At 40.9% G+C, this 24,561-nt stretch overlaps 1 protein-coding gene across 5 annotated transcripts in view; it reads left to right on the forward strand.

Moving 5' to 3' along the window:
• Positions 1-21,044, forward strand: part of LOC145349074 (actin-binding protein WASF3-like) — a 79,492-nt gene extending 58,448 nt beyond the window's left edge. For 4 of the 5 annotated variants that reach the window (XM_080197380.1, XM_080197382.1, XM_080197381.1 and 1 more), the window contains 3 exons: positions 10,041-10,337; positions 15,960-16,330; positions 19,130-21,044. In XM_080197380.1, coding sequence (XP_080053506.1) covers positions 10,041-10,337; positions 15,960-16,330; positions 19,130-19,287 — 826 coding nt within the window. In that variant the 3' untranslated portion in view covers positions 19,288-21,044. Of the gene's footprint in view, positions 1-2,694; positions 2,862-10,040; positions 10,338-15,959; positions 16,331-19,129 lie in introns of all 5 variants that reach the window. The other variant, XM_080197384.1, reaches the window with a different exon arrangement.
• The last annotated feature ends 3,517 nt before the right edge of the window (positions 21,045-24,561 follow it).

Below are 24,561 nucleotides of genomic sequence, written 5' to 3' on the forward strand. Positions count from 1 at the left end.
CACCAATGGGATTTTCCCATCCCACAGTAGTGAACAGCAATTTGGCTGGGCGCTAAGTTCTCTGACTGCTGCAGGGAGAGTGTGGCATGAATGGCTGGTAAATTGCACCCCTTGTATTCAAAATATTGGGCACCCAGTTCTACCTTCTTCTGAGCCTAAGTCTCTCTTGTCACAATATTGCTTCTCCATGAGGCTTTCTATGTCGGCAAATCATCAAACTTTAATTGATGCATTTTGTTTATTTACATGCACACATTAATGACCTAAATTAATAACCTCTTTATCTAATCCTTTACTATTTCTTATTATAGTGCTAACTGTCTGTCCTAATCTGTTTTTGCATAATGCTTATCTTTCTAAATCTCCATCTTCTTTTCATCCCTCTGCTATTACTTTGAACCCTCTCCTGCATCATTAGCAAATCACCCATGAGGACATTCTGTTGCAATATTATTATCTGGTCCTACTGCCCCAGAACCAGTCCCTATGTGCCAGGAATTTAAAGTCATTCCTGCACCATCTCTTCAATTGCATATTCATCCTCCTATTCCAGTACTCATTAGTGCATGACACTAGGAATAATGCAAAGATTTCTTTTTTGATGTTCTGCTTGTTAACCTCTTACCTAACTCCCTAACATCTGACTGCAAAACCCTATCCCCCTTTCTTCTGAGAGGCTGTAAAACTTTATGATGGAGAGGGCAAGCTGTCAGAGGTGACAGTGGTTAGCACTGCTGCCTCACAGTGCCAGAGACTTGGGTTCGATTCTTCGCTTGGATCACTGTCTGTGTGGTGTCTGCATGTTTTTCCCATGTCTATGTGGGGTTTCCTCTCATTGTCCAAAAGACATGCTGGTTAGGTGTAATGGCCACGTTAAATTTCCCTTGGTGTACATGATTAGGTGCCAGAGCATGGTGACTAGGGGATTTTCACAGTAACTTCATTGCAGTGTTAATGCAAGCCTACTTGTGACGGTGATAAATAATCTTTAAACTTTAAAAACCGAGACTATGGTTCATATATCTGTTCAGGATTCCCATCTCGGAACACCCAGCAGCTGCTCACTGATATCCTGGACGTTAGCACCAGAGAGACAACATTCCATCCGGGAATAAATTTGGAATTGAGTTTTCAGCCATGGAAGACCCTGTCTGTTTCCCTAACTATAGAATCCTCAGTAACACTATTGCTTTTCAAATCCTTCTCCTTCCTGACTTGTACAGCTGAGCTACCCATGGTGCCCATTTGACTCTGGCTGCACTGCACAGAGGAACCATCACCCTCGCCAGTATTCAAATTAAATACTGGTTGGAGAAGATAATATATTCCTGGTCTCCTGCACTACCTGGTGCTTCTTGATAATCTTGTGGTCACCCATTCCCTCTCTGCTTGCTCACTCAAAATGTGCTATCCACATTGCTCTCAGCCTTATGGATACATCACAATGAGGCTCGCTGCTATTCAAGCTCCAAAGCCCAGAACTTGAACTTCCCCAGCTGATGATATTTCCTGCACATGTGCCTGTCCAAGGCACAATAAGTCTCCTGGAGTCACCAAATAGAACGAATAGCACAGTGGTTAGCACTGTTGCTTCACAGCTCCAGGGTCCTGGGTTTGATTCCTGGCTTGGATCACTGTTTGTGTGGAGTTTGCACATTCTCATCATGTCTGCATAGGTTTCCTCCGGGTGCTCCGGTTTCCTCCCACAGTCCAAAGATGAGCAGGTTAGGTTGATTGTGCTAAAATTGCCCCTTAGTGTCCTGAGATATGTAGTTTAGAGGGATTAGTGGGTAAATATGTAGGTATATGGCATTAGGGCCTGGGTGGGATTGTGGTCGGTGCAAACTCAATGGGCCAAATGGCCTCTTTCTGCACTGTAGGGTTTCTATGATTTCTATGAGAACAGGATGTACACTTCACAGGACTTAATTTCCTATGAATCAACTTGTTGTACTTGTGGTTAATGATCATCAGCCATCAAAATTGTAGCTAATCGTAGTTTTATGTTGACGTTCCTAATACTCGCCAACTTTAAGGGCGTTCAAATGGTCAGTGGATAGGCATATGGATAACATTGGAATAGTTTAGGCTAGAGGATCATTAGATTGGTTCCACTGGTCGGCGCAACATCGAGGGCCGAAGGGCCTGTACTGCGCTGCAATGTTCTATGTTCTATAATTACTGTACAATGAATTTTGACTTGGTCACTAAAATCTGCCTTTTGAGCAGAGGTTGAGACTTCCCATTTTTTGAATCTTATCCGTTTTGTCACGTGGTCGAACAGAATTCAAATGTTGCTTGGGAAAAAAAGACATTCTATTGAAGCTTTTGTGCCTTGCATCCATCAAGACAGGTGCAGGAATGCACCTTTTTGAATTAAACGAAAGCCTAGAGACAGGAGTTTCTTGGTAAGTAATCCATGGCAAGGTCTCAACCAGAGTCAACTTGCTAACGAATATGTGCCTTTCTTTCATGCAGTCTGTGTTTCAAATTTGGCATATTGTGTCTGTCCTGATGAGTGCAACATGAAAAGCTTTGACACCATGTTTCTTTTTCAGTATTACCCTTAATATTGTTTTGGTTCACTTGCATTCTTAAGTTGAGCTGGGAGGCTTTCTTTCCCAAAGAATTTTGTTTAAGCAACTGCTGCTGGTCTTATGTTTATTTCCTATATTGGTATGGTTTCCCCTCCAGAGAGAGAAACATAAGTTGAATTCAAACAGAAATCACCAAGTTAATGTGAGAAAAGTCAGAACAAGAAAAGAAGAATGGGAGAGAATGAAAATGGGCAAAGAGTTCATGACTGACGCAAAGGAATTGGAGCAGGCCGAGGGCATGAAAGAGGAGAAAATGCTTAAAGGGTTTGTTAGTTTTATTATCAAAGCTCTAGCTGCTTTGGTACCAATCCTGCTTCAGGTCTTATTTCAGTGATTTTGCTGCATGAGAGCAGCAGTATCCTAATCTTTTAATTGGGTTTACTGCTCTAATCAATGACATGCTGGAGAGCATTTGATTGTACTAATGAAGCATCTTCATGCAGCAAAAAATCTTTCTGGGTATTTTGGGTCTTTTCACTTTATGAACTCTCTGCTCAACTAATTCAGAATGACAAATTTCTTTCTTCTAACTCTTCCAGTAGCTTCTTCATAACTGCTCAGAAATGTTTATAATGCAATTAACAGATCAATCAGTTTCAGTTTGTCTCTGCCCTTTTTGGTGCTGTATTGTAAATTGTTTAATATTTGTACTTTAAAGTTCTATTTTAATTTATGTTGGAGAACAAGTGTGTAATTGATGAGGGGGAGAATAACTGAAGATTGTGGCTTATGTCAACTTTTGAACCTTCAAAGAATCCTCCCAAAAATGGGGGTCAACCTGTGTGCTGAGTATAAAATGTGAACCATTAGTGCAGGAGGACCCATTTCTCTTCATCGGTCACCATGTGTGGCTGCTCTTTGTAGGCATGTCTTAAATTCCCATATATCTTGGCAATACTGCCCATATTGCCTGCTTTATCCCATGCTTGGACTTACAAGTGTAACACTAAACCTGTACCTCTGATCTAAAAATTTGAGGCCAACTCTTAATGTGAGTATAGTCTGAAATTTTCATTTATTAGCAGAAAAGTGGAGCTGGGGAAGGAATTGACTCATATGCCTTGTACAAGCCTAAACATGTATTTTGGTATTGGAAAAATGGGATTGTCATATATGCTGGGTCGACTTAAACGCTGCGATCTACAGTACTCACAAATTAAATATTTCTTGAAAATACTCCTTTCCAATGTAACTCTAAAATATATACAGCTTATAGTGTTAATTTATCCAAGTTTTGGTGAAGTGAACTTAAAATATACAGACTTCCTTACAGATATCAATTTATAAAGTAATGCAATCCTCTTCATCAAGTATTTTGACACATGGTGGAGATAAAGTGACAGGCCCATTTTTTTTTTAAGCTTCCTACTTACCCACCAAATCTAAGTTATTTTTATTCCATTCTTTCACTACTTGTCCAGTCTCCACATGCAGACGTTACACTTAGAGTTATTTTTACAAGTTTCGGTCTCTGGCAATTTCCAGTTCTCTGTCCCCAGTTGTTTCCTCCTGTGTAGATGCAACTCATACACACTTCCATCACTCAACATAATGGTCTCATGTCACTGCATTTCTTTATCAAGTGGCATCTCAAATGTCTTTATCCATAACCTGCCTCCCCAGCTATACTAAGCTTGTTTTTACCTTCATAAAATTCTTTCTCACTAAAATTGAAGTGTACAGAATTGAAGGTAACCTTGTGACGTGACATGACATGATCAGATATGCAGGACATAGTAGGTAGATATTAGTGTAAAGGAAATGCACTTGTTGATGAAATGTGACCACTGGTGTTCTATGGGGATTTGTACTGGGCATCAGCATATATCAGTAACTTGGATGGAAAGATAGCATTGCATATCCAAGTTTACAGGTGGCACTGAATTAGGAGGAACAATAAGTTGTGTAGATGGGAGCAAGAAGTTATAAAGTAACATAGGCAAATTAGAAGAGTGGGTAGAAGTGTGATGGGTGATATTCAATACGAGATAGTGGAGAGTTCATGAGTTCATTTACTTTTGACCCTGCATTTAGCCGTGGATCCAATAAGATTGCAAGCAGCCTGGTTTAGCCCAAAACAGTGGCGAGGAATGGAATTGGTCAGGGAAGAGGTTTTATTGTGGGATCAAGGACAGTATCTTCAGTTTTCCCAGTGTTCCAATTCATTTAGGATCGGATGCTGGAAAGAGATTGTTGAGTGATGGTGTTGAGATAAATCTGGGCATTTTAGCTTAAAGATTTCAATTTGATAGCCTTAAAAACCTTAGAATATAGTTCCACAATTCCAATGCTTGTTGGGAAAAATATGTCATGTTTTCAATGACCCAGAAAGCCACTTGGTTCAAGAGCAATTAGAGATGTGCAATAAATGCTGACCCAGCCAGCGACATCTATATCTCAAGAAAACTCCTGGATGGCTTAACTCTAAATTTAAGGTTACACTCTTTTGTTCTGGATTCCTTCCCCAGAGGAAATAATCTTTCTGCAATTGAATCCCTTTTATTTTTAAGAAATTAAGAAAAGTGGAGAAGCAGTGTGTTTGGGTACACACTTCACTGAAAGCCAAAGTACAAAAAGTAATTTAAAAACTTGATATGTTGGTCTTTACCTCAAACATGATTAAATACAAAGTGGAGGAATCTTTCTGTTTCAGCCCTATAGTGAGTCATTGCCCATTTGGAGTACTGTACTGAATCCAGCTTTGCATGACATCTTAGGAGGGGTATGTTAGCTCCAAGTTCCTGGGCTAGAAGGCACATGGGTGACCGTTCCACCCCACTGCCTATTGAGGGCCTTGAGTGGTCAGTTCATGACAACTTAAGGCTCCATGCCGCTGTCGTTGGTATTAACCCAATGGCTGGTGAGCCTGTGACATGTGTTGTGCATTTGCTGGTAACTCTTGATGGATAAAATTTCCACCCCTGGGTCTTCCAGGGGAAACTGGCCTTGCCACGTTTTGATTCCCTAGAAGAAAAAATAGTTTGGACCTTATTTCCTCATTTTACTGGTGTTCCATTTTAAAGTATACAGGACCAGCTCAGACCAGTATTCTTCTTCTCTGTGTTAACTGTTTTATTTTCTTCTGGGTGGCTTGTAGCGCAGTGTGTTTCTCACTGGTTCTCCAGCCAGCAGAACAGACCCTTGGCCCATTAACAAGACCTGTGTCCACTCCCTTTACACCTCATACCTCCTCTTTTTAGGGCCCTCCAAAAAACCTAGCCTTTGAGCAAGCTTTTGGTGCCAGTTCTAATGTTTCTTCCTTTGGTTCAGTGGTGATGTTTTTGTCCAATTACTCTCCTGTGAACCACCTTGGGACGTTTAACCATGTTAACAGTGCTATATAAATGCAAGTTGTTATTAGACCCAAAATATTAATCTCTCCTTTTTTAAGATATTGGCAAACATGCTGCGCATCTTCGGCAGTTATGTTTTTATTTCTTCCACTCTAAGAACTTACTAGACTTGAATGAGCCAGGCCAGGTGATCGATTTTTCAGTAGGGGAGCATTTTGGGATTAGCGACCACAATTCTATAAGATTTCAGGTAGTCATGGGTAAGGATGAGGGTGGCCCTCGGGTGAAGGTGCTTAATTGGGTGAGGGCTAGTTACGTCCAAATTAGACAAGAAATGGGGAATGTAGATTGGGAGCAACTATTTGACAGCAAATCCACATCTGGCATGTGGGAGGCTTTAAAGGCCAGTTAATTGAAATGCAGGAGTGGCACGCTTCAGGAACCATGGATGATGAGGGAAATTATAAGCTTAGTCAAAAGGAAAAAGAAAGCACACCATAGGTCTAGGTATCTAAAAAATGACAAACCCCTTGCGAAGTATAGTGAAAGTAGGAAGGAACTTAAACATGGAATTAGGAGGGCTATAAGGGGTTATGAAATGTTTTCAGCAAGCAGGGTCAAGGAAACTCTCGAGGCTTTTTATGCATATGTTAGGAGCAAGAGGGTTAGAAAGAGTAGACCTAGTCAAAGACAATAGAGAGTAGTTAGGCATGAAGCCACAGGAAGTGAGAGAGATCCTAACTGAGCACTTTGTATCAGAATTCGCCAAGAAGAAAGGCATGATGGATGTTGAGGTCAGGGATTGGTGTGTGAATGCCCTAGAAAATGCCAATATATTGAAGGAGGAACTGTTGAGTATCCTAAATTGCACTAGGGTAGACAAGTCCCTGGGGCCAGATGGGATCTATCCCAAGCTACAGTGGGAGGCAAGGGAAGAAATAGCTGGGGCCTTATCAATTATCTTCACACTGTCTTTGACAGGCGAGGTTCCAGAGGACTGGAGAATAGCCAATGTTGTTCCTTTGCTTAAGAAAGGAAGCGGGGATAATCCAGGAATTTATAGGCTGATGAGCCTGACATCAGTGGTGGGGAAACTTTGGAGAAGATACTGAGGGACAGGATATGTGCACATTTGGAGGAAAATGGACTCAGTAGCATGGTTTTGTAAGGGAAGGTCATGTCTCACCAACTTGATTGAGTTTTTTTGAGGAGGTGATAAAGCTTAATGATGAGGGAAGGGCTGTGGATGTTGCTCATATGGACTTTAGTAAGGTGTTTGACAAGTTCCATATGGCAGACTGGTACAAAAACTAAAATCACGAGATTTGGGGTGGGTTAGCTAGAAGGATATAGAGCTGGCTTGGCTATAGAAGATTGAGAGTAGCGATGGAAGGATCTTTTTCAGAGTGGAGATCTATAGCTAGTGGTGTTCTGCAGGGATCTGTGCTGGGACCTCTACTTATATAATAAAGAACCAAGAACAGTACTGCACAGGAACAGGTCCTTTGGCCCTCCAAGCCTGTGCTGATCATGTTGTCCTATCTTGTCTGCATCCCTCTATTCCCAGTCTTTCATGTGTCTATCTAGCTAAGTCTTAAATGTCGCTAAAGTGTCTGCCTCAACCACCTCACTTGGCAGTGCAGTCTAGGCCTCCACCACCCTCTGTGCAAAAAAACCCTCACATCTCCACTGAACCTTTCCTTCCTTACCTTGAACTTGCCCCCTTGTAATTGTCATTTCTGCCTCGGGAAAAAGCTTCAAACTGTTCACCCTATCTATACCCCTCATAATTTTATAAACCTCTATCAGGTGCCCCCCTCAGCCTCTGTCTTTCCAGCGAGAACAAACCCAGTCTATTTAATCTCTCCTCATAGCTAATACTGTCCATGCCAGACAACATACTGGTAAATCTTTTCTGTGTTCTCTCCAAAGCTTCACATCCTTGGGTAGTGCAGTGACCAGAATTGGACACCGTATTCCAAATGTAGCCAAACCAACATTTTGTGTAACTATAATATAAGTTGCCAACTTTTATACTTGATGCCCTGTCCGATCAAGGCAAAAATGTCCTACACTTTCTCCCACCACCTTTTCCATCTGTGCTGCCACTTCTAAGGATCTGCGGACCTGCATGCTCAGATCTGTGTGTCTATGCTCCTGATGGTTCTGCCATTTATTTTATAGCTCCCACCTGAATTGCATCTACCAAAATGCATCACCTCACATTTTGTATATATAAATGATCTGGAGGAAAATGTGGGTGACCTGATTAGTATGTTTGCGGATGACACGAAAATTGGTGGATTTGCTGATACTATTGGGGATTGTCAGAGGATACAACTGGATATTGATGGATTGGAGACTTGGGCACAGAAATGGCTGATGAAGTTTAATCCAGACAAATACAAGGTGATGCATTTTGGAGGATGAAATTTAGGTGTCAATTATGCTCTAAGTGGCAGAACTCGTAGGAACATTAATGTACAGAGGACCTGAGCGTGCAGCTCCATAGTTCCCTAAAAGTGGCAACATAAGTGGCCAACGTGATTAAGAAGGCATATGACATGCTTGCTTTTATTAGTCGGGGCATTGAGTACAAGAGTTGGGAAATCATGTTGCAGCGATTACAAAACCTTGGTTAGGCCACATTTGGAGAATTGTGTCCAATTCTGGTCACCACACTAGGAAAAGATCATGGAATCAGGATGTTGCCAGGTCTTGTGGGTGTTGACTATGAGGAAAGATTGTTTTCACTGGAAAAATGGAGGCTGAGGGGAGACCTGATAGAGTCTATAAAATGATGAGGTATTGACAGGGTGGATAGTCGGAGGCTTTTTCCAAGGATGAAAGTGTTCATTACAAGGGGGCACGCAGAGAGTGGTGGATGCCTGGAACGTGCTGCCAGAGGAGGTGGTGGAAGCAGGCACATTAGCAATATTTAAGAGGCATCTGGATGGGTATATGAACAGGGAGCTTTATGGACTGAGTAAGGGCACAAGGTTTTATTTTGAGTTTAGTTAGGACATCATGATCGGCACAGGCTTGGAAGGCCAAAGGGCCTGTTCCTGTGCTGTACTTTTCTTTGTTCTTTAACTCAACTGCAGGGAAGTTGCAATTAAGCACTTGAAAGATAACACACACAGCTAAGGATCAGAAACTTTGTTCTATTTAGATAGTCATTGCTTTAAATTAATACATCAATACTTATGTTTTTATTAGGAAAATGGGACAAGAGTAATGGAAGTCATTTTTGCTCCATATATTGGGTACTTTTGCTAATCTCTTCAGTCAGTGTTAGACTTTAGCAGGGTAGACTTAGGCTCACTTATAAAATCTGCTTTAACTCATTGCCATCTTCTTTCTTTCTTGGGATGTACGTATGCATCACTGTGAAGGCTACCCATGTTTGTTGCCCATCCATAATTGCCCTTGAACTGAGTAGTTTGCTTGGCCATTTCGGAGGACAATTGAGAGTCAGCCACATTGTTATATGGTTTGAAGGGTTAGGACCATAGGCCACACTGGGAAAGGATAACGTTACTGCCTAAAGGACATTAATGATCCGAATGGATCTTTGTAACAAATGATTATAGTTGTCATCACTGAAATTAGCTTTGTATTCCATATTTATCAATAAATTTAAATGCCACCAGCTGCCATAGTGGCATTTAAACCCATGTCTCCAGAAATTCTGGATCACTGGTGACATTACCACAATACCACCATCTTCTCCTTTAATGAACATCCTGTCTCTTCAGAATTTTTATTTTATTCTTTCCCAGCTTGCAGATGAATGACTTGATCAATGTTGTTTTCAAATCTTTCTTTTTGTTATGTATTCTGTTGCCTCACAAATTTTGATGGATGAGATTGTGATATTTTTAAAATTAGATTACGAAAAATACTAAAATTTAGTTTTGTGAAGATGATGCATTCAAGTGCAACAGTACATTGCAGAAATTTTAAAATGACCAAATATTCTGAATGTCCTAAATTAGATATATTAAATATTGTTTGTATAATATTCAGTTAGCATATTAGATTTCAATTTTGATATATTGTTTTGAAATCCAATCATGAAACACTTTGCAGAGTACTTTCTGTTACATTTGCTGCATATGAAACATTTTGTCTCTGCTTTTGACACCAGATCTCATGGATCAGATCTTACAGATTACTCATATCCTGCTACTCCAAACCATGTACATCATTCACTGCAACAACAGCAGCAAATGTCAACTTCATACATGTCTGGTGATAACCAGCAGCAAATGTTGACAGGGAATCAGGCCCAAGAACATGACTACAGATCCTCCTCAACAGGATTCAGACACGGTACTCTGAACAGGCCTCAACAACCTCCACCACCTCCTCCACCAACCATTGTAAATGGTGGTGCTCCACCACCACCTCCACCACCACCACCGCAACAACCAGTGGACTACAGGTAAATAGCTTGAATCTCATCAGTTGGCAAAATATTAAGAAATTTTGAATTGTAATCCAGTTCCTCCAAGGAAATCCTTGGAGAACTATTTTGTAATTTTATTTTTGTTTCACTGTATTGTATCTGATAGAATTTAAACTGGTTGCATTAGTCTGCTAAAGAATGTACCGGTATTGATTTAAGATCTACTAATGTTAGAAATTCATGGCATTTTGTTACCTTGGGCATATTTATACTTTATAGTGCCTCAGCAGATTTGATGTATTGCAATATCTAGTTATCTCTTTACATTTGGGTCTTTTTTTCGTATTCTTCTACAGTAAAGCTTTTCTGTCATTTTTATTGGGAAATGTTATTGGCCTACTCATCACTTAAGATGATGAACTGGCAAGAGGGAAATATGCAGTTGTATTAGTCTCATAGATTCACATACTTCTGTTTGTCCGTTGGGTGCAACATAATTAAATCCTTGAAATGTATTTTAAGTTTCACATCTTGGCACTGAAGAGAGATTAAAGTTGTTAAATTGGGTTAAACTCAAGCTTTTAAAATTCCAGTAGAGAACACAGTAGTTCCAATTTTAACACTGAATGAGTATCAAGCTGACAGGTGCTTAGGTACTCAGCAAACTGTCATGTCCTCACAGTGTGAGACTCTGGGATTTTATCTTTAATGTAAGAAATGGCATTTGGCCAGCAGGTGGGAGCACAATGTTAGTTGGGAGAAGACTGCAGCTGGAAACCAAAGAAACAATCAGTTATACTCTAGTGAATTGAAAGAGGAAGGGAGGCCGTCCAGGATGGGGAATGCCTGAACTTTCCACATGAGGCATGGAGTAGCACTTGTGCTCCTGAAGCAGTGATAATGTACCCAAATTGCACAAAATATCAGTCAATGTCAATTGTTCAATGGTTCTAAAACACTAATTATCTATATTGTTAAATGATAAAAAATAGGAAATATTGAAAATATGCAGAAATAGGAACACAGAACAAAGCTGTGATTCTGTAACATGGGTCTTTGCTCCATTTTTCTCTACGCCTAAGAATGAATGATCCCCATATGCAGAGCAGAGGAAAGTCAGTCCTCAAAAGCACTACCTATTCTGTATAAATAAATGATTGAGTAATAACATAATAATTAAACAAATCGTAAGTTCCCAGAATACTTAAAGTAACTGAATATATTGATAAATGTGTTTAAATGTGACTTACCCTCATTCTTCAAAATTAGTTATTGTGATATTTTAGATTCAAGCTATAAGCTTACCAATTTTCAAGTGCCCAAGAATTCCCCCCTCCTCTCCATCTTATCTCATAAGAACATAAGAAATAGGAGCAGGAGTAGGCCATCTGGCCCTTCGAGCCTGCCCCGCCATTCAATAAGATCATGGCTGATCTGTCGTGGCTCAGTTCCACTTTCCCGCCCTCTCCCCATAACCCTTAATCCCCTCTCTTATCAAAAACCCATCAACCCGCTTCTTAAAAATATTTAGCGAAGCAGCCTCCACCACTTCAACGGGCAGAGAATTCCAGATATTCACCACCCTTTGAGTGAAGAAGTTCCTCCTCAACTCCGTTCTAAACCGCCCCCCCTTTATCTTGAGGCTGTGCCCCCTAGTCCTACTGTCTTTTTTGAGCGGGAAGAGTCTCTCCACCTCTATCCTATCTCTTGAGTTATATGGATTGAGTAATACAGTACTGAGTCTGTTACTTCTGATTTAAGCAGCCAATACAACGCCACGGGATTGTGCAGAGGTGGGAAGGCTCATCCTTCAGATACTAAGCCTAACTTCTGTCTAATTATTCATATTTGAACGTGCTGATATGCCATCAGACTGTCATTTGGAGCATACCCTTAGTGTAAAGAACCTAAGAGTTTCAATGGGAAAACTTGTAGGTAATTTTTAAAAGTTCATAAACAAAACATTCACTGAAGTATTTACTTTAATTTAAATTTTTGCTTTTCACAGTTCTACATATTTCATAATTCTATATGTTTGCATTTGGTTACCTATTGGGGACCAGCCCCAAGTTGTGGTCCACATAGGCACCAGTGACAGGTAGGAAAAGGGATGGGGATGTAAGGCAGAAATTCAGGGAATTAGGGTGGAAGCTTAGAGCTAGAACAAACAGAATTGTTATCTCTGGTTTGTTGCCCGTGCCATGTGTTAGCGAGGAGAGGAATAGGGAGAAAGAACACTTGAACGTGTGGCTACAGGAATGGTGTAGGAGGGAAGGATTCAGATACCTGGATAATTAGGGCTTATTCTGGAGTAGGTGGGACCTGTACAAATGGGATGGTCTATACCTGGACCAAAGGGGTATAAATATTCTGGGGGGGTAAATTTGCTAATGCTCTTTGGGAGGGTTTAAACTAATTCAGCATGGGAATGGGAACCTGGATTGTTGCTCCAGTGTACAGGAGGATGTGAGTAGTGAGGTCATGAATAAGGTTTCAAGGTCGCAGGAGTGTACCGGCAGGCAGGAAATGGTTTGAAGTGTGTCTACTTCAACGCCAGGAACATCAGGAATAAGGTGGCTGAACTTGCAGCATGGGTTGGTAGCTGGGACTTCGATGTTGTGGCCATTCAGAGACATGGATTGAGCAGGGACAGGAATGGTTGTTGCAGGTTCCGGGGTTTAGATGTTTCAGTAAGGTCAGGGAAGGTGGTAAAAGAGGAGGAGGTGTGGCATTGTTAGTCAAGGACAGTATTACGGTGGCAGAAAGGACATTTGATGAGGAGTCATTTACTGAGACAGTATGGGCTGAGGTTAGAAACAGGAAAGGAGAGTTCACCCTGTTGGGAGTTTCCTATGGTTCTCCGAAAAGTTCCAGAGATGTAGAGGAAAGGATTGCAAAGATGATTCTGGATAGGAGTGAAAGTAACAGGATAGTTGTTATGGGGGACTTGAACAATAGCATTTCCAGTCAATATTTGTAAAGTTAAAGTATTTTAGATGGGTCAGTTTTTGTCCAATGTATGCAGGAGGGTTTCCTGACACAGTATATAGATAGACCAACAAGAAGCCAGGCCATATTGGATTTGGTACTGGGTAATGAACCAGGCCAGGTGTTAGATTTGGATGTAGGTGAGCACTTTGGTCATAGTGACCACAATTCGGTTACATTTACCTTAGCGATGGAAAGGGATAGGTATATACCACAGAGCAAGAATTATAGCTGGGGGAAGGGAAATTATGATGCGATTAGGCAAGATTTTGGATGCGTAGGATGGGGAAGAAATCTAAGGGGATGGGCACAATTGAAATGTGGAACTTGTTCAAGGAACATCTACTGTGTGTCCTTGAGAAGTATGTACCTGTCAGACAGGGAGGAAGTGGTCGAGCGAGGAAACTGGTTTACTAAGGAAGTTGAATCTCTTATGAAGAGGAAGAAGGAGACTTATATAAAGATGAGACGTGAAGGCTCAGTTAGGGCGCTTGAGAGTTACAAGTTAACCAGGAAGGACCTAAAGAGAGAGCTAAGAAGAGCCAGGAGGGGACATGAGAAGTCTTTGGCAGGTACGATCAAGGAAAACCCTAAAGTGTTCTATAGGTATGTCAGGAATAAAAGAATGACTAGGGTAAGATTAGGGCCAGTCAAAGACAGTAGTGGGAAGTTGTGTGTGGAGTCCGAAGAGATAGGAGAGGCGCTAAACAAATATTTTTCGTCAGTACTCACGTAGGAAAAAGACAATGTTGTCGAGGAGAATACTGAGATACACGCTATTAGGCTAGACGAGATTAATGTTCATAAGAAGGAGATGTTAGCAGTTCTGGAAAATGTGAAAATAAATAAGTCCCCTGGGCTGGATGGGATTTATCCTAGGATTCTCTGGGAAGCTAGGGAGGAGATTGCAGAACCTTTGGCTTTGATCTTTGTTGTCATTGTCTACAGGAATAGTGCCAGAAGACTGGAGGATAGCAAATGTTGTCCCCTTGTTCAAGAAGGGAAGTAGAGACAACCCTGGTAATTATAGACCAGTGAGCCTTACTTCTGTTGTGGGCAAAGTTTTGGAAAGGATTATAAGAGAGAGGATTTATAATCACCTAGAAAGGAACAATTTTATTACGGATAGTCAATACGGTTTTGTGAAGGGTAGGTTCTGCCTCACGAACCTTATTGAAACTTTTTAAGAAAGTGACCAAAGGGTAAAGCAGTTGATGTGGTGTCTGTGGATTTCAGTAAAGCATTTGATAAGGTTCCCCACAGTAGGCAGGAAATACGGAGGCATGGGATTGAGGGTGATTTTGCAGTTTGGATCAGAAATCGGTTAGCTGAAAGAAGACAGAGGGTGGTGGTTGATGGGAAAGATTCATCCTGGAGTTCAGTTACTTGTGGTGTACCGCAAAGATCTGTTTTGGGGCCACTGCTGTTTGTCATTTATAAATGATCTTGATGAGGGCATAGAAGGATGGGTTAGTAAATTTGCAGATGACACTAAAATCGGTGGAGTTGTGGACAGTGTGAAAGGATGTTGCAGGTTGCAGAGGGACATAGATTAGCTGTAGAGCTGGGCTGAGAGGTGGTAAATGGAATTTAATGCGGAAAAGTGTGAGGTGGTTCACTTTGGAAGGAGTATCAGGAATACAGGGTACTGGGCTAATGGTAAGATACTTAATGCTGTAGATGAGCAGAGAGATCTTGGTGTCCGTGTGCATAGATCCCTGAAAGTTGGCACCCAGATTGATAAGGTTGTTAAGAAGGCGTACAGTGTGTTGGCATTTATTGGTAGAGGAATTGAGTTTCGGAGCTATGATGTCATGTTACAGCTGTATAAAACTCTGGTGCAGTCGCACTTGGAGTATTGCGTACAGCTCTGGTCTTCACATTCTAGGAAGGATGTGGAAGCATTGGAAAAAGTGCAGAGGAGATTTACTAGGATGTTGCCTGGTATGGTGGGAAGGTTTTATGAGGAAAGGCTGAGTGACTTGAGGCTGTTTTTGTTAGAGAGAAGAAGGTTAAGAGATGACTTGGAGGCATACAAAATGATCAGACATTAGATGGGATGGACAGTGTGAACCTTTTTCCTTGGATGGTGATGGCTAGTATGAGGGGACATAGCTTTAAATTTGAGGGGTGATAGATATAGGACAGATGTCAGAGATGGGCTCTTTACTCAGAGTAGTAAGGGTGTGGAGTGCCCTTCCTGCAATAGTAGTGGACTCGTCAACATTTAAAGGCATTTGAAGGGGCATTGGATAAGTATATAGATGATACTGAAATAGTGTAGGTTAGATGGGCTTTAGATTCGTTTCACAGGTCGGTGCAACATTGAGGGCCAAAGGGCCTGTACTGTGCCGTTATGTTCTATTTGGATGTTTTCTATGTTTTGGTATTATCTGAAACACATCTGTAGGTGTTCCTTGATGGATCATTCAGTTCTTTGAATGGAGACATCTGGTTTAAAAAAAAACTTTTTTTTCTTGGCTGGTTGATTGATCTATTTCTTTGCCTGTAAGTTAGTATTGTCCTGCAATGTTCAGAGAAGAGATTAGAGAATATTGCATGCTAGTTGATTTTTTGTTTAGGATACAAAAAACAAGGGTACCTTGAAATAAAATGGTGAGATACATATGTTGAATGCCATGTTTAAATGAACTTTGTTGTTCATTACAGCATGCCACCTTCTCAGACGATGGAGTACTATGCTTCTGCTGGTCCTCCTCTGCTCCCTCCTGGTCCAGTAATTCCTTCAGCACAAACTGCTTTTGTCAGTCCTGTCCAAGTGCCTACTCCTCCAGCTTCCCATCCTGGATCAATGGTGGGAGCTGCATACTCTTCTTCCCCACCTCCATCTGGAGCAGCTCCACCACCTGGTCCCCCTGGGCCGCCTCCACCTCCACCTCCACCAGCACCACCAGCTCCACCTTCTTCCCTTGCTTCTTCACCAATGCACTGTCAGCTTGTGGTTGAAAACAAACGCTATGAACCAGCCGGAACTCCTCTCAATGATGCCAGAAGTGACCTTCTTGCTGCTATTCGTATGGGTAAGTAATTCAAGTGCAGAATGTAACTTGTTTTGCTCTTGCAGAGAATTGAAACAGACATGATGAGATAAAAGGCCTTCCCCTGTTGATTCTATCTTTTAACATTCTTGATCATTTAGTGAGGGGCCATGGGTGTATTTCCACAGGAACTCTCCCACTACTCTGCAATAACTTTGGCAGAGAAGCCTCAGGAACTCCAGAATAGTAGAATAAATGCTTTTTAACTGCATGCTGAAAACAGCACCTAATGATTTATGATTATTTTCTTTGTTATAAAGCCATAATTGACAACTTCCACTTGGAAAGAACCTTGCTACACACCACATAGAATGGATGAGGAATGGATCAATTGTAATTTTATTAAGTACTTTAATCCATTCTTGAACTTCTCATTGAATAGCCTTTCAAACCAATATCACTCAATGTGTTATTTCGAATGTGTGAAAGAAAACAAGATATTTACACACACCTAAAAAGTGAGGATGTCTTTATTGTATTTGCCACCTGTACACTTGGCTGACTTCCAAGTGTTCTGTGCCAGTATTTCCCCTTTTGAGAGTATTGTTGGAAAGGAAACCAGGTGTTTTATCCGTGTGAATGTTTTGCTTTGAAACTTGGCTGTTTTTCTTACCCAGTACCTGGACCCAAATGGAACAGAAAACAATCACTGCCAATATGTCCATGCATTGCTCTGGCATAGTTGAATTAAACATTATCCTCAATGGCATAGAGGCGCAGCTGGAGTGCGATTCAGAAACCCCACTGTCCTCTGGTGCTGATACTCACGGATTCCCACTAGAACAAACAAAATTACAGCACAGAAACAGGCCCTTTGGCCCTCCATGCCTACACTGACCAAGCTGCCTGACTGAATTAAAACTCCTTTCCCTTCCTGGGACCATATCCCTGTATTCCCACCCTATTCATGTATTTGTCCAGACGCCCCTTAAATGTCACTGTCATATCTGCTTCCACTACTTCCCCCGGCAGCGAGTTCCAGGCACCCACCACCCTCTGTGTATTTTAAAAAAAAAATTGCCCCCCATACCTTAAACCTATGCCCCCTTGTAATTGACCCTTTCACCCTGGGAAAAAGATTCTGAATATCCACTCTGTCCATGCCCCTCATAATCTTATCGTCCCTCAATTTCTGTTGTTCCAGTGAGAACAAACCAAGTTTCTGCATAGCTAATGCCCTCCATACCAGGCAACATCCTGGTAAATCTTTTCTGTACCCTCTCCAAAGCCTCCACATCCTTCTGGTAGTGTGGCGATCAGAATTGAACTCTATATTCCAAGTGTGGCCTAACTAAGGTTCTATAAAGCTACAACATGACTTGCCAATTTTTAAACTCAATACCTCACTGCTGCCTACACAATGAAATTGAAACCCTGCACCAAGGTGTCCTGTATGGATATCAGCCTTGCACTGTTGGCCTCATTGCGTAGGAGTGACAGCACTATCTCCCTGGACAGAAAAACAAAAAATGATGGGAATCCTCCAGTCAGCCTTGCAGTTCGGAAGAGGGATGGGGCAGCACCAGGTGTTGGGAAACCATGAGGTGGCTGGGTGAGAAATCATTTTGGATGTATGATGAGTGTGCTAAGGAATGCAGCAGGAACATGAGACAGACTTAACTTGGATCTGCGAAGGTGGTGATTCATCTCTTTGTGGCACTGTTGCTCCATCCTCTTCTGCAGAGAGCTGACACTCATTATGGCAGCTACAGCTTCCAAGAAGCAGTGGTTACCTTAGTGGATGAACGTCTGTGGAAACATGTGCATAAGTTGTCCTGTTTCCACTCCACACCATCCAGGAATTTGGCCAGTGCTCTCTCTGAGATTCTTGATGCTGGCGTTCTGGCAGTCATCTCCTCAGTTGGATCTGAAAAAGTGCTGGGGACGTTTAAAAGCAGCAGCCCACTGATAGCAGAGGTTATTTTCTCGAGGTGAGCAAATCAGAGGCCAACCACCTCAAGTGCAGCATGATTCATGTGAGGTTAAAGAAAGCTCAATATTCCATAAGATTTCCTACTGCCAGAGCCTGTGGGATTTGCACCAGTTTTCTCACCAGTGCCAACACTTTGGAAAAATATAGTAAGGTTCTGTGTAAAATAACAAAATGTCATATAACAAAAGGTAAAGGGAGTTGTAGTGGTTGTAAAGACTCAAAGCATGGGTCTAAAGTAAGCATTGTAGTTTTTGTTTCTTTACTACAACTATGAACACTCCCTTTGCCTTTTGTGCTATGATGTCTTTGTTATTTAATCTTTTCCTTCCTCTAATTTATCCCTGCCCTTTCCTTTTGTTTTACCTGACCTCCCTCCCCCTTTTCAATGGCATAAACCCATCATATTTCCAACTCTCTTCAGTTCCAACGAATCATATTGGACTTAATGTTAACTGTTTCTTTCTTTGCAGTTGTTCTCAAATCTTCTTGAGTCTTTCCAGTGCTTTTTGTTTTTATTTCAGATTTCCAGCATTTGCAGTATTTTGCTTTTACCTTTCTTGTATATTTTTGTTACCTGCTGTAAAGTTCATGATTGTTGAGTGTCATTTATTGAAGTCACCAGATGACCAGCCTCATTAAATACGTCAGTAACAGAACAAATTGTATTCCATGTGAAGTTTTATGTTTGAGTTCTTAAATTCAATCTTTTTGAAAAAATAAACAGGTCAGCTTTGGCATATTATAATGCATGTTGCTAAGTAGAAACTCTATTCCCTATGAAACAACAAATGCCACCATTGATTTTGAAAATAATCTGAGATTTACTGGAATCAATTTTCTTATTGTAGGTATTCAGCTGAAAAAGGTTCAAGAGCAACGTGAGCAAGAAGCTAAGCGAGAGCCAGTTGGGAATGATGTTGCAACTATTCTGTCTAGACGTATTGCTGTGGAATATAGTGATTCAGATGATGATTCGGAGTTTGATGAGAATGACTGGTCAGATTAACTTTGCTTCAGTGTTGCTAGTAAGGTAATATGAAGTCACAAAATAATGTCAGATGAATCTGAAACAGTACAATTATAATGATCTGTCTGGATTTTAGGTGAGAAAAAGAATTCTAGCTGTAGCTGTTATGAATATTAAGATGATTAAACTACATTGAATTGTATAAATACACCTCCCAGCAGTATTACTGTATAATTTAAACATTATAGAAATATAACTTTTCCTTTACAAAGAACATGCTGTGTAAGAGCAGATTAAGTAGCTCATATCTAATTATTAACAGCCAATTTGATAGTATAGAGCTCGAATATTGTTGAAAAAAGGCATTTTGTCAAAGCTTTTCATCATGCACCCAACAGGACAATCGCAAGAATACCAATGTCAGGGGAAACAGCAACTTCTTACTGTATGAGAAGAGGGTGCTATTGGTTGGCAAGTGTACTCTGGTAGAGGTATTGCCATGGAGAATGCACCAGTGTATCAGCAACCTCTTCCCATGCAATATTAAGTTGTAGTTTCCTCTGACATTAATATTCTTGTGATTTGACCTGATGAATGCAAGATGGAAAGCTTTGACAAAAAGTCTTTTTTCAGCAATATCTAATTATTATATTTGGTGTTATTGAATATGCGTTATTGACCTATTGAACAACTTTTTGGACTCAGTGGCCATAGAAAGTGAAGCTATATTTATTTTTGGCCAGCTGAATGTCTTGAACTGTGTGGAAACTCATTAAAAGGCTTAAGAATCCTCCAAACTAAATTCTTTATAAATACACAAATGTAAAGTTCCCAGTTGCATGACATTCTCAAATCATTCTCCAAAGAAGTATACCCCATTCTCTAAACCTAGAGAACAGTTGAGCAAAAGCTTAATGGTACTACTCCACTACCCAACTCCCTGGTCATCCAGTGTAAATGCTTACCAGTATAAAGAAATCACTGCTTAACTTTTGACAGCCTGCCCTGCTGGGGCCATTCTACAGTGAGGTTGTTGTTTTGATTTGTTGGGTTATTTGGAGTTAAATGGGAAGAACCCCAGACCCTAGTGACAAGTCTACCCCATTAGTCACATTAATTAAATAGCATTTTAACTATCAATGATGCCCTGGAATATTTATGGATCTGCTGGTTCAAGAATTGGAATACTGACATTTTTATGAGGATTTAATTTCTCATCAACAGTGATGGGGTACTCCACTTATTCCCCTTTGTCCAAGGTAGACAATCAATAGCTGCACATGAAATAAAGCTAAATCTTCATTAAATCTCTGACCACCATCTGTGTATCATAACTGCAACATAGCAAGCATAAAATTAATTTGTTTTTAGACCTACCGTTTTATTTTGTGATGAAAATTGCAGTACTGCCCATTACAAACAGTATTATAAATTGGAAAAAATGTAATTCAATACTACATAGAAATGATAAACTATTAATGAATGGAATTTCAATGAAGTAGCAAGCAGATATATTGTCAATAGCTCAAATTATTTTATTTTCTGTATGCATTGCCATAGATATATTTGTAACTAATTCAAGTAAATTGTGTTTATTTGCTATTATTTGTTTTTAATATTTTTGTAGTAATACTTAATTTTCAAATAATGTAACAAAATCACCATGTACAACACAAGTTGTGCTTAATTTGTTTCATACTGAATTTTCCTTTACAGCAAATTTTTTCTACTCTTGTATATGGATGTGTAAAATTATAATGCTGGAAATTATAAAAACAAATTCAAATAAACTAAACTCCAACACAAAACATTAATTCCTAGAGTCTTTCAATTTCATTACAACACCTGACCAGCATCATAGAGGATAATATCCATGCGCAAATATTTCTATAGCTTTTAGAACTATAAGTCCACTGGAATTTCTGACCAGGTTTGGAAGGGCACAACTTATCTCAGCTTATCCTTTCTTGACCCCATCTCAAATCCTAGGAACAGTCATTTGCACATTAAGGCCAGATGTCTTTACCAATGCTGAAACTACTGGACATCTACTTTTTGCACCACATATTCAAATAGTGGTAAAATAATCTGGAGTAAATTGCACTTTAAACGTAGCACTGTGATGTCCATGCTGTGTGCCATATACACTTACACTTACTGTTGGTTGTATCTGATGGGATCCTGCCAGACCCCACACACGTTGACATTGAATCATAGTAACCCTACAGTGCAGGAGGAGGCAATTCAGCCCATTGGGTCTGCACCCAACCTTGGACGGAGCATCACTCTTCTCTTCCCACCCCCCCCCCCCCCCCCCAGCCCTAGACCCACCCTTGGATGGAGCATCACCCACACCCACCCACCCACTTTACTCCACTAATCCTCTAACCTACACATCTTGGGACACTAAGGAGTAATTTAGCTTGGCCAAACTACCTAATAGCACATCTTTGAACTGTTACTGGGTCGTAATCAAAGAAGCATCTACTACCCTTTGAATCGGAAGCTCTTGATGTAGTGAAGAAATGCTCACATTTTCTTCTGCTCTGCTCAAAATCTAAATTGCCTTCTCATTACAGCATGAAATTTTTAAACACATTCAACAATTTCTACTCTGAGGTAAGTGCTTATCCTTTTGTTTTATGAACAGAGGTGGTCCAATGTCTACCTTTGCTTAATTGACATTTTGTAAAAATGGAAGTGTTAGCCTTAGCTCCATGATAGAATTCTGAACTTTGAGTCGGAAGTTTCAGGTTCAAATCTCATCCTGTGAATTGAGCAGTCAACTTTGGTTGACAATCCAATGAAGTCCAAAAGGAAGTGCCATCTTTCGGATGAGGTGTTTAAACCAAGATCCTTTCTTGTCCCCTCAGGTGGATGTAAAATATTCCATGACACTTTTTGAAGAGCAGAAGATTTCCCCTAACATGCTAGCCAATGTTTAGTACTGAGCCAGCATCACTAAAAGCAGCACAGTTTCGTTAAAGGGAAGTCGTGTCTGACAAATTTACTGGAGTTCTATGAGGATGTGTCTAGGGCGGTGGATAGAGGAGAGCCGGTGGATGTGGTCTTTCTAGATTTTCAGAAGGCGTTTGACAAAGTGCCTCACAAGAGGTTATTGCAGAAGGTCGAGGGACATGGAGTTGGGGTAGGGTGTTAGCGTGGATAGAGGATTGGTTGTCAAATAGGAGGCAGAGAGTGGGGGTCAACGGGTGCTATTCGGATTGGCGGATGGTGACTAGTGGAGTGCCCCAGGGGTCGGTGCTGGGGCCTCAGCTTTTTACCATTTATATAGATGATCTGGAGGAGGGAACCGAGTGTAAGAGTGTCGAAATTTGCTGATGACACCAAGATTGGGGGAACGGCAAATTGTGCGGAGGGTATGGAGAGTCTGCAGAAGGATCTAGATAGGCTGGGCGAATGGGCCAGGAAATGGCAAATGGAATTTAATGTTGGCAAGTGTGAGGTGGTCCACTTTGGTAGGAAGAATGGTAGGAAGGACTATTACTTACGGGGCGAAAAACTGCAGCAGACGACGGTGCAGAGGGACCTCGGGGTCCTTGTGCATGAGTCGCAAAAACCCAGCTTGCAGGTGCAACAGGTGGTCAGGAAGGCGAATGGGATGCTGGCCTTCATAGCGAAGGGGATTGAATATAAAAGTAGGGAGGTCTTGCTGCAGCTGTATAGGGCATTGGTGAGGCCGCAACTGGAGTACTGTGTGCATTTTTGGGCGCCGCACCTGCACAAAGATATTTTGGCCTTGGAAGGAGTGCAGAGGAGGTTTACTAGGCTGATACCAGAGTTGAGGGGGTTGAGCTATGAGGAGAGGCTGAATAAACTGGGCTTGTACTCGTTAGAGTTTAGAAGAATGAGAGGAGATCTCATTGAGACGTATAAGATGATGAATGGGATGGATAGGATAGAGGTGGAAAGACTCTTCCCGCTCAAAAAAGACAATAGGACTAGGGGGCACAGCCTCAAGATAAAAGGGGGGCGGTTTAGAACGGAATTGAGGAGGAACTTCTTCACTCAAAGGGTGGTGAATCTTTGGAATTCTCTGCCCGTTGAAGTGGTGGAGGCTGCCTCGCTAAATATTTTTAAGACGCAGGTTGATGGGTTTTTGATAGGAGAGGGGATTAAGGGTTATGGGGAGAGGGCGGGAAAGTGGAACTGAGCAGCGACAGATCAGCCATGATCTTATTGAATGGCGGGGCAGGCTCGAAGGGCTGGATGGCCTACTCCTGCTCCTATTTCTTATGTTCTAAATTTAAAGTAAAATAAAAGCAAATTACTGCAACACTGGGATCTGAAAAAAAAAATCCAGAAAATGCAGGCAAACCTTAGTGGGTCTTGCATAATTCCCCTTATTGTTGTTTATGGATCCTTCTGCACAAATTAGCTGTTATGTTTTCCTACGTTTCAGAAATACTTAATTGGCTGTGACTTCTTTGGGAAGTTGAGAAAAGTGCTATATAAATGTAAGTTCTTTCTTTGGACACTCCATCCAAAATATTTGAGGATGTGTGTAACAACTTTATACACTAATTAACACTCCAAATCACTACAGTTTAAGTGACCAAACCAAAATTACTAGCTTGATGAAAATACATCATTAGAGAAATCAGTTTAAAATTGCCCTTTGGGACCCAAGAAAAATCTAATTATGCCATTAAATTGGAGCAACTATTTTTAAATATGAACAGATTTATAAAATTTGTTTTAAATGTTAGTGGTTCTTTGATGGTGTTACTCATTGTGCACTTTGGCATCTGCACATTGCTAGTTTTTTTTATTTTTCTGGTACTCTGTCCTACAAGTTGTCTCTTGTTTCTCATTTCCTTTGTTTTGCACTTGTTTCTTTGTCATTTTCTCTCCCCTTCTCTCACTATTTAAAATTCTCCACAAATCTTACATCCTGCATAACTTCTTAACACAGGCTTGATCTCATTACTGTCCCTATATTTAACTATCTTACAAGTCCCTTGATACATTTCCTACACTTACTGCCTCACACACCATCCCGCAGCTGTATTGTCATCTCTGCTTTGTGCCACCTTTTCAACACCTTCAAATTCTCTCACTCCCATCTTTTTATTCTTGTGCACTTGATTTTTTTTCCTCTGTGACTTTCCATCAATCTGCTTTCCTCTTTCACGTATTCTGAATTACCCTGCCCAAAACAGTTACAGCACAGATGATCATTCGGCCCATTGTACCTATGCCTTCTTGCTGCAAGAATAACTCACCAAGTTCAACTAACCTGCTTTTTCCTCATAGCCCTGCCATTCTTTTCACTAACAAGATAATTATTCA

The sequence above is a fragment of the Carcharhinus amblyrhynchos genome, chromosome 10 (genome assembly GCF_965287045.1).
Source record: "Carcharhinus amblyrhynchos chromosome 10, sCarAmb.v2.hapA, whole genome shotgun sequence".
NCBI lineage: Eukaryota > Metazoa > Chordata > Chondrichthyes > Carcharhiniformes > Carcharhinidae > Carcharhinus > Carcharhinus amblyrhynchos.